General features: G+C 38.3%; 1 protein-coding gene across 1 annotated transcript; it reads left to right on the top strand.

The window, feature by feature from the left end:
- Positions 1–247: 247 nt before the first annotated feature.
- On the top strand, positions 248–12,149 carry LOC149213603 (uncharacterized). Its single transcript, XM_089389085.1, is given in 11 exon segments — positions 248–308; positions 396–656; positions 659–705; positions 708–931; positions 1,056–2,148; positions 2,284–2,562; positions 3,428–3,511; positions 3,832–3,896; positions 8,768–8,793; positions 8,937–10,441; positions 10,484–12,149. Coding segments are annotated over 11 exon segments (5,196 nt in total). The 3' UTR covers positions 12,035–12,149.
- The last annotated feature ends 313 nt before the right edge of the window (positions 12,150–12,462 follow it).

Raw genomic sequence — 12,462 nt, 5'->3', positions numbered from 1 at the left:
TCTTATCACAAAATATTGATAGCCAAACATTTTATCACAAAATATTGATAGCCAAAAATTAGCGATATTTAATGGACAAATCACCATGTTGTCAAATTCCATCCCCGGTGAAGTATGTTACTCATAACGTAACGGACAATTTGCTCGTCAAATTTCTTGGCGAATTAGCATGGACTTGCGACCATTATTATAATATAATATTTTGGTCACAAACTTTATGTCCCTCTCAACGAACTGTATGTCTGACATGTTGTGGGTCGGTGTTCAGTGGCCTCCATGTGGTGTGGTCGGTGGCGAGATGCTTCCCTGTTTCACCCACTAAGTTCCCAAGGAGCTTCCTTTGATGAGTAGTATTTCGTGACACATTATAACTCCTCTTTCGACCTTTGGATTAGGGTTTCCAAATCCTTTGGTGTCGTCGTCCAACTCATCTGGCAACAAGGCTTCCTACCATGCGTTTCTCAACCACCGCGGACCGGACACCAAATTATCCATCGCCGGCCATCTCTACAATCGCCTTCATGATGTACATGGATTGCAAGTGTTTCTGGACAAGGAAGAAATGGAGAAGGGGGACTTCTTCACTTCTCAAATAGCTGCGGCTATAAGAGATGCCTCAATCCATATCGCAATTTTCTCTCCACGCTATGCAGAGTCTGATGGTGTCTCAATGAGCTACTAGTCATGATGGAGTCAATGGAGTCGGGCGGTCAACCATTATTCCAATATTCTACGGTGTTAGCCCTGCCGATCTGCGCTGGACACTCGGCAAAGACGGAGTGTATGCTAAGGCGCTGACCAAGCTCCAAGGGAAGAAAACAACGGACTCCGAGAAACCCCGTTACGACTCCGACATCATAGAAAAATGGAGAAACGCTCTTTCCACTGTTTCACATATAAGCGGTTTCGACCTGGAGGGAGCGTACAATGGGTTAGTTTTCCAATTCTTCCTGTTTCTCTTATTATATTGTTTAGTTTCATAGGTATATAACAAAGCATTTATGTAGGCGTTTCTTACTGGTAATTGGTGATTTTGTTTGTTAATATTAATTCAGTGTCGAGTGGCGGCTAGTGAATGAGGTCGTGCAACTAGTATTGGAAAAGGTCAAAAAGCCACCTCTGGACGTGTCCAAATATCCAACAGGTTTGGATCAAAAAGTAAGAGATTTTGAAGATTTGTTGCAGCAGCAGCGGGGCGGGGAAACTAGAGTTATAGGAATCGTGGGCCTTGGTGGGGTTGGCAAAACCACCTTAGCAAAAGAAATTTTTAACCGTCTGAGATCAAATTACAAGCGAACTTGCTTTTTATTTGATGTCAGAGAAAAATCTGTAAATTCCCTGCATTCCTTGCAGAGTATCCTTATTAAGGACATCACTCAATTAAATGTGCAAATATCCAATGCTGACGAAGGTAAAGAGAAGCTAAGAAACTCTCTCTTATCTTCTCATGCTCTGATCATTTTAGATGATGTGGATCACATTCAACAGTTGGATGCATTACTTCTACCAGCTAAGGATGCCCTTGATTCCGGTAGCTTAATTTTAGTGACATCTCGCAATAAGGATGTTCTAACAAGTTCAGACATACCAGAGTCATCAATTTACAGGCTAACAGGCCTGAATCGACAGCACTCCAAAGAGCTCTTTTGCTCGCATGCGTTTCGCCAGTCTCATCCTGTTGTAGGATTTGATGAAGTGGTTGAAGAGTTTCTGGATGCCTGCCATGGACTACCGTTGTCTCTGAAAGTGCTTGGGGCCCTTCTTCGTGGGAAGAAGAATTTGAACCATTGGAAAGCGCAGCTGCGCAAAATCTCCAAAATTCTTCCGGACGATATCCAGAGCAGACTCAGAATTAGCTACGACAGTCTGGATGAAGAGGAGAAGCAGATCTTCTTAGACATTGCTTGTTTCTTCATAGGAGAAGCCATGGATACCGCCGTTAGAGTATGGGACGAATCCGGCTGGGAAGGATGTCTTGGTCTTCGGAACCTTGAAAACAAATGTCTTGTGGAGATTGACGGCGAAAACTGTATAAGAATGCACGACCATCTCAGAGACATGGGCAGACATATTGGAAAGAAAGAACCTCCGGATAGGCTTTGGCGCTTAATTCACAACTTTCTTCAGGATGTGCCCGACAAATCAACTGTATGTACTTTTTAAGATTTTAGAAGGACTTTCAAACTATTGTTGTGGTCTCAAAATTGTCTTTAAAAGAACTGAATTTGTAGGTTTTGCAAGGATGTCAATATTGTTTCTAACAGTTTCCAGTGAACAATTTAGGTGCGTGGAATTAACATGGTTGAAACGCCGGTTGAAAACCGTGCGGAGCTGGGCGATCTATTCCGTGGTATTCGCGGGTTGAAGCTGCTTAGAGTTGAACGGGATTGTTTGGAAGAAAGCATATTCAAGACTGCACGGTCACAATATGTCATATGGCTCAGATGGGATAGATGTCCCTATTCTTCCCTCCCTCCCTGGATTCCAACGGAGCGTTTGAGGGTTCTGCAAGTGTGCAGATCGGCAACATTGAAAACACTGTGGGAAGATCATAATATTCAGGTATATATAGTAATTTTTTAATCGAGCTTGTTCTTCCCTTATGAAATGGCTTTTGGATATATTCCATCTTGGTAGACCACCATGTTTCCAATTGACATCCACGGCTCTACTTACTTTTGGAAAATTTGTGAACATTGCAAACTTGAGGGATTTGAGTATTATTGACTCTGACCTTTTAGTGTTAACCTCCATTAATTTTGCACAAAAGCTATCTTGATTTATGGAATTGCAGGTTTTCTTAACTTATGGAAACCAACTGCAGTAGTTTCCTTAATTAAGAAAATCAACTGCAATTACTAAATTAATAATTGGGAGCTACTAAAGTGGTCCATTACTTTGATCTCATCTCTACCTTGATTTGTGGTTTTTCTAACCCATAGCATTTAGAAGCTTGATGGAAGCTTAGCTATATGTTCATCTGTTGGTCCCCAAGCTCATCTCTCAACCCCCTTTAGTTCTACACCATCTAGCTGAGATAGCAGAGCTCGGAAGTGCCTTCAGAATTTTGTGTTCTTTTCCTTTTGCTTGGACAGAAGCTGGAGTGCTGAAGAAGAAGCAGGCAAGTGGACTGTGGCCTTCATCAAAACGTCATCAATGGCTCGAGGTAACTCGTATCCCTGGGTATTAAGATTCAGTGATTCTTTTCAGTTCTTTCCGCATGTAGAATCGTTGTTCAAGTCTATTAGAAAATCTAACAGTTGGTATCAGAGCTATTTATTTATCTCTGCCTTGGTGCGATTAGAATACTTTGATACAGGGATTAGTTTGAAACCTGCGTATATGGTCTGGACGTTCTACCATATGTATTGAACATTAGATTTTACGGTTGTCTGCGTTTCGATTTTGAAACCACTTCCTGCTACAGATAGAACATGTGATTAGTTCCCCAAAGAGATACCCATTCATTGACTCATATATGCGGAGATTAGTTCCCGCGGAGCTTTATCATGTATGCTAATATAGATCCGATCATGGATCTGTAAGGTAGCAAATTGCTACATTGAAACTGAGATTTACCTTAACATAGGGGTATGTAGAAAACCGTAGCCCTGCTCATATGACCTTGTGATGCCTTTCTGCGTACTTTATTAGCTAGTCAGAGCAATGGCGAATCTCATGTAACGGAGAATATGATAGCTCGGGAGACCTTAAAGGTCTTATCTACTATATGTATATACATATTTAAAGCGTCGCCTTCTCCCTGAAGTCTGCTGAAATGCGCTGTTACGGCTGAATATTTTCGTAGAAAATGTATATATTCGGTCGCAGTTGAGCAGATCTCACTGTTTTGGTAACCAAAGGCTTCGGCATATTGTGCTTTCACAAGACTTGAGGTTAGCGGACAAAGATCACCATGGCCTTGTTCGCTAAGTTTTGCCTTGGCGGATTCTGTAACAAGTAAGAGAAGCATGGTTTTTTCTTTACATTTATTTTGAAAATTTTGAAAACCTAGATCTAATAAGTTATGCAGCAATGAGGGATTCGGCGGTTTAAAACGAGACATTAGTTTCTTTTTGCTTTAAAAATACACGCTTATTTAGAAAAATTCCTCATGTATTATATGATTCCTTCATATAAGATCTTTCTTTTCAAAACGTCTCGTACACTACATTAATACTTTAAATAAACACTTTGGAGATCTGCTGGCCATTCGTGGTCATGTCCATTCTAGCACATGCACAACATCAGTTTGTTGTAATGGTGTGTAAAGTTTTGGATATCACTTTGCTTCTTGAGCAACCAGCCCGAACTTGCTAGCTTGGCCTGTAAAGTGGTTAGTATAACGTAGTGTAACAAATCATACGAGTAAGCAAAAATCTTAAAAAGCTGCATGAAGGATTCACACAATTCTTTTATTGTGTTATTCTGAGTTAGCAAGCATAACTATATATAGCTGTCCAGAGCACAAATGACATGAAGAGTAACCCTTATACTTGTCCTCGAAGGAGTGAGTATTGTTAAGCTCCATTTTATCAATAATGATGGTTTCAAAGATATACTTGAAATTACGATTTTATATCTTTATAATTCAGGATCTTAAGCTTGAGCTTAAGTATAATTACAATTTCATATCTTTATAATTCAGGAGCTTAATCGTAATATAAAGTGTATATAAGGATATACAAGAGTAATCCTTGCGCTCCTTTTGTAGGGGTTTGGGAATATACAAAAACGAAATGTGCTTCCAGATCCGCGCTGACCAAAAATAGGGCATTCTGTGACCGAAATTAATTTTGTAGCCCTTTTGTCTTGCGTTTATTTATGGCTTTCATTTCATGATAACATAGGCAATGGAAAGTTGTTTTATAATTTAAAGAAGCACATAAGTCAGTCAATTTTCCATGTTGAGATTATTCTATTTCTCAAAACTTTGATGCGACCTGGCAACTAGGTTATAATAAGGACAATAGTTGGACGTAGATCCATGTGGCCTAGCAGCCTTCACTATTGTTTTATTTACTGCGTTCATCAAAATTTATTAGAATATTTCTGCTGCATAATATTTTTATATTATATCCGAGAATGGGAACCTGGTAAATTGTCATGTGGTAGTTGGATTACGACCTTTTATGTTGGATTATTGTTAAAAAGTCGTTTTATAACACATGGCATTACTTTTGATGATATACCATATTGTATGGTTTGTCTCGTTTGGTTATATATATTTTGGTTATAACTTTGGTTATATATTTTGGTTATATAACTTTAGATGATTTTATAAACGTATATTTAAAGTAAATGGAAAGGTCAACATATGACTTGATTCATTCAAGAATATTCATGACATAAAGGCTCTTACCAAAGTTTCGGGTATGAACGTGAAATGGTTGAAGTCTATTCTTTTTTATATGAGTCATGTTAAAGGAAATAGTTCATGCATTCTTAAATATTTCAATATTTGAAATAATTTAGTCTTTGAATATTTCAAATTTGCAGTTTTGTTTGCAAATTGTTTAGAGCCCATTTTTGTAATTGATTTAAGAATTAGTCTTAAATAAATTATGGGACAGTGAGACTAAGGAATGTAAATTTGATTTTAATTCCATTTATCTTGTGAGCAAAATAGCTTGTTTGCTGGTCTATAAACTCCAGGTTTAGTTTATAAATTAAACAATCAACTTGTAGTCATTTTCGGTAATGTTGTCTGCTTTTGATTTTGCTGGAGAATTATTACAGTTTTATGGAGTTTATTAAAATGTCATTTTGACTTACTCCTTTCAATAAACATTAATATTCTCTCTCGTAAAGTTTTGTTTATGCAACAAAATTAATGTCTAGTGATCAATGTAATTTTAAGTAATTAGAGAGTAGCCACAGCATCTTTAATTAAATAAAATTATATATTGATTGGCAAGATCACATAAAGATTATTTAGACATTAAATTGTAATTAATTACACTGAATATAATAAATTTTATCCCATAGGAATTTTTATTATATTTATGTGATTAATTAGGATAAAATTTCATAACCTACCCACAGGAGTTATGAATTAATAAGTTTTATCATAAAGTTTATTGAATCTACTTGAATTGAAAATTTAGCCCACAGACAATTTTCATGTCATTTGATTCAATTCTTTTTAGCATGTTTTACATTGGTAAAACGTGAAAGATCATAAAGTTTTGTTGAATCTGCTTGAATTGAAAATTTAGCCCACAGGCAATTTTCATGTCATTTGATTCAATTCTTTTTAGCATGTTTTACATTGGTAAAACGTGAAAGATCATAAAGTTTTGTTGAATCTTCTTGAATTGAAAATTTAGCCCACAGGCAATTTTCATGTCATTTGATTCAATTTTTTTTTTTTTAACATGTTTTACATTGGTAAAACGTGAAAGATCATAAAGTTTTATTGAATCTGCTTGAATTGAAAATTTAGCCCACAGGCAATTTTCATGTCATTTGATTCAATTCTTTTTAGCATGTTTTACATTGGTAAAACATGAAAGTTCATAAAGTTTTATTGAATCTGTTTGAGTTGAAAATTTAGCCCACAGGCAATTTTCATGTCATTTGATTCAATTCTTTTTACCATGTTTTACATTGGTAGAACATGAAAGTTTATTAAGCCTCAACATAAGCATGTGATTCTTTATTTTGATGCAGTAGTACAACCTGCAAATTTCTCTGAAATTCGTTCTGACATTCCCGAACTTGAGGAAGTAATCTCGTTTGTTTGTTATGAATCTAATATGGTTAACGTTAATAGCCAGTGAGAAGTGAGCAAAGCATCTTATCAGGAAACAAGATGGGCTCGCATGTGGAAGCTATAAGAACATGTTATTTAACTTTAAGTAGTGGCTTTGTTTTGGAGTTAGAAAAGACCTTTTATGTTCCAAATTTTTCTAGAAACTTGATTTCAGTTTCAAGGCTTGTACCTTTTGGATATTCCTTAAACTTTTCAGAAGAATCTTTCAGTCTATTCTATAAATCTGATTATGTTGGGAATGGTATTTTGTCTAATGGTCTTTACTGCAAAACAAAGTCACATATGATTCAATGCATGTTCACACTGGCACTAAAAGATGATGATTAATAACACTTCTTCATTAATGATTGATAACACTTCTTCATGAATAACACATCTTCATTGATTCCCCTCTAGTCATGGTGAGAAATTGGTTTGCAAGCTCAAGAAGTCATTGTATGGTTTAAAACAAGCATCCTCCCAATGGTATTTGAAATTCCATAATGTAATTTCTTCTTTTGGTTTTGTAGAAAACATTATGGATCAATGTATATACCTGAAGGTTAGTGGGAGTAAAATTTGTTTCTTGTTTTACAAATGGATGACCTTTTTGCTAGCAACCAATGATAAGGGTTTGCTACATGAGGTGAGACAATTCCTCTCTAAAAGTTTTGATATGAAGGATATAGGTGAGGCATCTTATGTCATTGGCATTAAGATCCATAGAGACAGATTTCGAGGCATCTTGGGTCTGTCCCAGGAAACCTATATTAATAAAAATTTTAGAGAGATTTCAGATGAAGGATTGTTCACCAAGTATAGCTCCCATTGTGAAGGGTGATAGGTTCAATTTGAACCAATGCCCGAAGAACGACTTAGAAAGGGAACAAATGAAGAACATTCCATATGCTTCTGCTGTCGGAAGCCTAATGTAGGAATGTTGGGACGATGTCAGAGTGATCCAGGTTTAGACCACTGGAGAGCTGCAAAGAAAGTAATGAGGTACCTTCAAGGGACCAAAGACTACATGCTTATGTATATCCTGTTTGAGGCTGCTTTACATGGTGTATGGCTTAAGAATTTCATTTCTGGGCTTAGAATTATGGATTCTATCTCTAAGCCATTGAGAATATATTGTGATAATTCAGCTGCTGGTTTTATGGCTAAAAAAGTGGGAGTCGAAATAAACACATCGACATTAAGTTTTTAGCTATAAGGGAACGTGTTAAAGAAAATAAAGTGGTCATTGAGCACGTCAGCACTGAGTTAATGATCGCTGATCCTTTGATTAAGGGCATGCCACAGTTAATTTCAAGGATCATGTATTGAATATGGGACTTGGTTCCATTATGCAGTTTTTCATTGTATGGACAATGTTAATGAAATTCTTAATTATTGTGATGTTTTTTCTCATATTTATGTGCACCTTAAGTTGATTTGAGAAAATTCATTTAAGAAGGACCAAGAATAAACATAGGGTTTATTCATTAAGAAATTGTTGCCACATAAATTATAATAAGAATAAATGCATAGTAATACATGGAAGGTAATACTCGTCATTAGAGGAATTATCGCCATGATTCATGTATCTATTACTTAATAAAGATTGTCAATGGTTTTGAGACATTAAGTTTGGAAGTATGGACCACGTGGGAGAATGTTAAGCTCCATTAATTTTGCACAAAAGCTACCTTGATTTATGGAATTGCAGCTTTTCTTAACTTATGGAAACCAACTGCAATAGTTTCCTTAAGTTAAGAAAATCAACTGCAATTACTAAATTAATAATTGGGAGCTACTAAAGTGGTCCATTACTTTGATCTCATCTCTACCTTGATTTGTGGTTTTTCTAACACATAGCATTTAGAAGCTTGATGGAAGCTTAGCTATATGTTCATCTGTTGGTCCCCAAGCTCATCTCTCAACCCCCTTCAGTTCTACACCATCTAGCTGAGATAGCAGAGCTCGGAAGTGCCTTCAGAATTTTGTGTTCTTTTCCTTTTGCTGGGACAGAAGCTCGAGTGCTGAAGAAGAAGCAGGCAAGTGGACTGTGGCCTTCATCAAAACGTCACCAATGGCTGGAGGTAACTCGTATCCCTGGGTATTAAGATTCAGTGATTCTTTTCAGTTCTTTCCACATGTAGAATCGCTGTTCAAGTCTATTAGAAAATCTAACATTTAGAACTTCCAAAGTCCATAGGTAAGTTGAAACAACTCGAAAAATTTGTCCTTAAATCTCAATTTTCTACTCTTCATCTGGAAACTTTGCCAGATGAATTCTGTCAACTGCAGTCTTTGGAGCACCTGAGCTTAATCGACTGCGGTTCAATGAAGTCGCTGCCGGATTGTTTTGGCAATTTAACGAAACTCCAACATATTGACCTGTCCGGTAGTGGCCAGTTGAATATGCTTCCAAATTCCTTTGGGAAGTTATGTAACCTTCGGCAGCTTAATTTAAAGCATTGTGGTTCATTAACAGGGCTTCTAGATTCCTTTGGAAACTTGAGGAAGCTCCAACAGGTTAATTTCTTCCAGTGTACTTCATTAAAGGGGCTTCCAGATTCCCTTGGGAATTTAAAGAACCTCCAGAATATTGACTTGTCTTTTTACTATAAATTAAAAAAGCTTCCAGATTCCCTTGGCGAGTTAAATAATCTCCGACGTATTACGCTTAGTTTTTGTGGAAAACTAGAGAAGCTTCCAGATTCCCTTGGTGAGTTAAAGAACCTCGAACATATTCATTTGTTTTGTTGCAATAACTTAAAGAAGCTTCCAGATTCCTTTGGGAGGTTAAAGAACCTCCGACATATTAACTTGGGTTGTGCCAATGAATTAGAGGGGCTCCCAGATTCCTTTGGGGAGTTACAGAACCTGCAACGTGTGGTTTTGTGCTATTGTCCAAAGTTGCAGATATTCCCTGAAACTCTTGGAAAGATAAGTTCCCTTGAATGCTTAGACCTCCGACATTGTCCGAAAATTGAAGTATGGCCTCCCCAAGTCTCACATAACCGGTCATTGCTAAAATTATTTTTATCTGGTACAAATTTAAAAGAATTGCCAAGTGCTATCGGAGAGCTAAGTGATTTTCAAGTTCTGCATTTAGGAAGCCAATTGAAACGTCTGCCCGATAAAATCGGTGACTTAAGGAGCTTACAGGAATTGGAGCTTTCTGGTTGCATTCAGTTGAAACATTTTCCGGATTCCAGTAGATTGTTGACCCAGCTGAGAGAGTTGAAAATCAAGAATTTGGGTTTAGAGTACTTACCATCATGTGTCATGGCGCTGAACAGTCTTCAACAGTTAGAAATAGAGGGCTATCCGTTTAGCGAACTGCAATTCAGAAAATTTGAAGGGGGAATAGTGTTGAATAAAGTGGACGCTTCCATTGTCAACTATATTTTTGGGCTAAAATACTTAAGACTGTGCCGGACAAACATTTCAGGGTTATCATTTTGTGAAGGCGTTTGCCCAAACCTTCAACATCTCAACATTCTCAAATGTGGTTTTTTGGTGGAGGTTGTAGAATTGCCAGCAACACTTGTAGAGCTAGAGTTGAGCGAGTGTTGTACATTGAGGAAAATAGGACTTTGTGGTCTTGAAAGGCTCGAGAAATTCCAACTCGTAGCATGCCACACAGTTGAGGAGCTGCCAGGTCTCGAAACGTTGGTACGTCTGAAGGAGCTGAAGGTTAACTGCCACTATCTGAAAAGAATAGACGGGTTGGCGTAGTTGACAGAACTTCAAGTGCTAAACACGGAAAAATGCTGTTCGTTAAAAGAATTTCCAGGTCTGGAACAATTGACTTTGTTGAGGCAGCTTAAAGCCAGTGGGTGTCGGAAAGTGCGGAGCATAGTGGGGTTGGCGCAGCTGCCAAAACTGAATGTGCTAGACATGGAGGATTGCTCTGAGCTGGAAGAAATTCTGGGTCTCGAACATTTGACATCATTGAGGAAGCTTAATGCCAGTGGCTGTGGGAAATTGCAGAGCATAGAGGGCTTGGTGCAGCTGACAGGACTTGAAGAACTAAACGTGGCAAACTGCGGTGAGTTAAAGGAAATCACAGGTGGTCTCGAACATTTGAAATTGTTGAAGAATCTTGATGCGAGTGGCTGTGGGAAACTGCAGAGCATAGAGGGGTTAGCGCAGCTGACAGGACTTGAAGAGTTAAACTTGGCAAACTGCTGTGAGTTAAAGGAAATCCCAGGTGCTCTCCAACATCTGACGCAGTTGAGGAAGCTTAATGCCAGCGGATCTGGAAAACTGCAGAGCATAGAGGGGTTAGCGCAGCTGACAGGACTTCAAGAATTAAACGTGGCAAACTGTTGTGAGTTACAGGAAATCCCAGGTGGTCTTGAACATCTGAAGTCGTTGCGGAAGTTTGATGCGAGTGGCTGTGGGAAACTGCAGAGCATAGAGGGGTTAGCGCAGCTGACAGGACTTCAAGAATTAAACGTGGCAAACTTCTGTGAGTTACAGGAAATCCCAGGTGGTCTTGAACATCTGAAGTCGTTGCGGAAGTTTGATGGGAGTGGCTGTGGGAAACTGCAGAGCATAGAGGGGTTAGGGCAGCTGACAGGACTTCAAGAATTAAACGTGGCAAACTGCAGTGAGTTAACAGAAATCCCAGGTGGTCTCGAACATCTGAAGTGCTTGTGGAAGCTTGATGCGAGTGGCTGTGGGAAACTGCAGAGGATAGAGGGATTGGCGCAGCTGACACGACTTGGAGAGCTAAACTTGGCAAACTGCAGTGAGTCAAAAGAAATCCCAGATGGCCTCAAACATCTGAAGTCGTTGTGGAAGCTTGATGCGAGTGGCTGTGGGAAGCTGCAGAGCATAGAGGGGTTGGAGCAGCTGACAGGACTTGAAGTGCTAAACGTGGCGAACTGCTGCGAGTTAAAAGAACTTCCAGGTCTCGAACATTGGAGATCATTGAGGAAACTTAGTGCTAGTGGGTGTCGGAAACTGCAGAGCATAGCGGGGCTGGCGCCGTTGACAAAACTTAGAATGCTTAACGTGAAAGACTGCTGTGAGTTAGAAGAACATGGAAATCTGGAACATATGGAGTTGTTGAGTGTGCTAGCAACAAAGCATTGTGGGAAACTGCAGTTGCTCGGTAGGAGAGGATGGAAGTACCTGCGGCAAGGACGGAAGAAAGGTCGGCGGGCTGTTGGAGTATGGAAGCCGCTGCGACGCCGCTGGAAGAAACAGGCGCTTCAAAATGAAAGGTCAAAAGCAAATATCGGGATCAGAGTACGTCATTATTATAATGTTCACGCGTAGCCCCAGAATGGTCATTGCAGTCTGTGAACCGCAGCGAAACAAAGTCCTGTAATTGACATTTTCAATTATGGGTTGTTGTGATATCTCTTTATAGCGGCACTGTTGGTAAAAATGCTCTGAATCATACAGGTTATTGTGAACTTAAATCTTGGTTGTTGTGAAGACCAAATTTGAACGGTTATAAGGTGAAATTTGAAAGTTTATAAGCATGTTCAATTTCAATTATACATTACTAAAGATGTTCAATAAATTAGAGTGATTTTCTTCTTTCCTTTTTAAATGAAATACGTCATTTCATTGACATTTTGATGTATTTCAACCATTAACAGTTTCATTTACCTTTATTGAATTGTATATTTTTTTAATCGGCGTTTCATTTTCTTGTATGATATTTAAGATATACAATGAAATGTTTTTTTTTTTATTAA

The sequence above is a fragment of the Pinus tabuliformis genome, chromosome 1_1, assembly GCF_031772625.1.
Source record: "Pinus tabuliformis cultivar Carrire ecotype Pingquan chromosome 1_1, CPIR1, whole genome shotgun sequence".
NCBI lineage: Eukaryota > Viridiplantae > Streptophyta > Pinopsida > Pinales > Pinaceae > Pinus > Pinus tabuliformis.
This window is presented reverse-complemented; position numbering and strand designations above follow the sequence as displayed.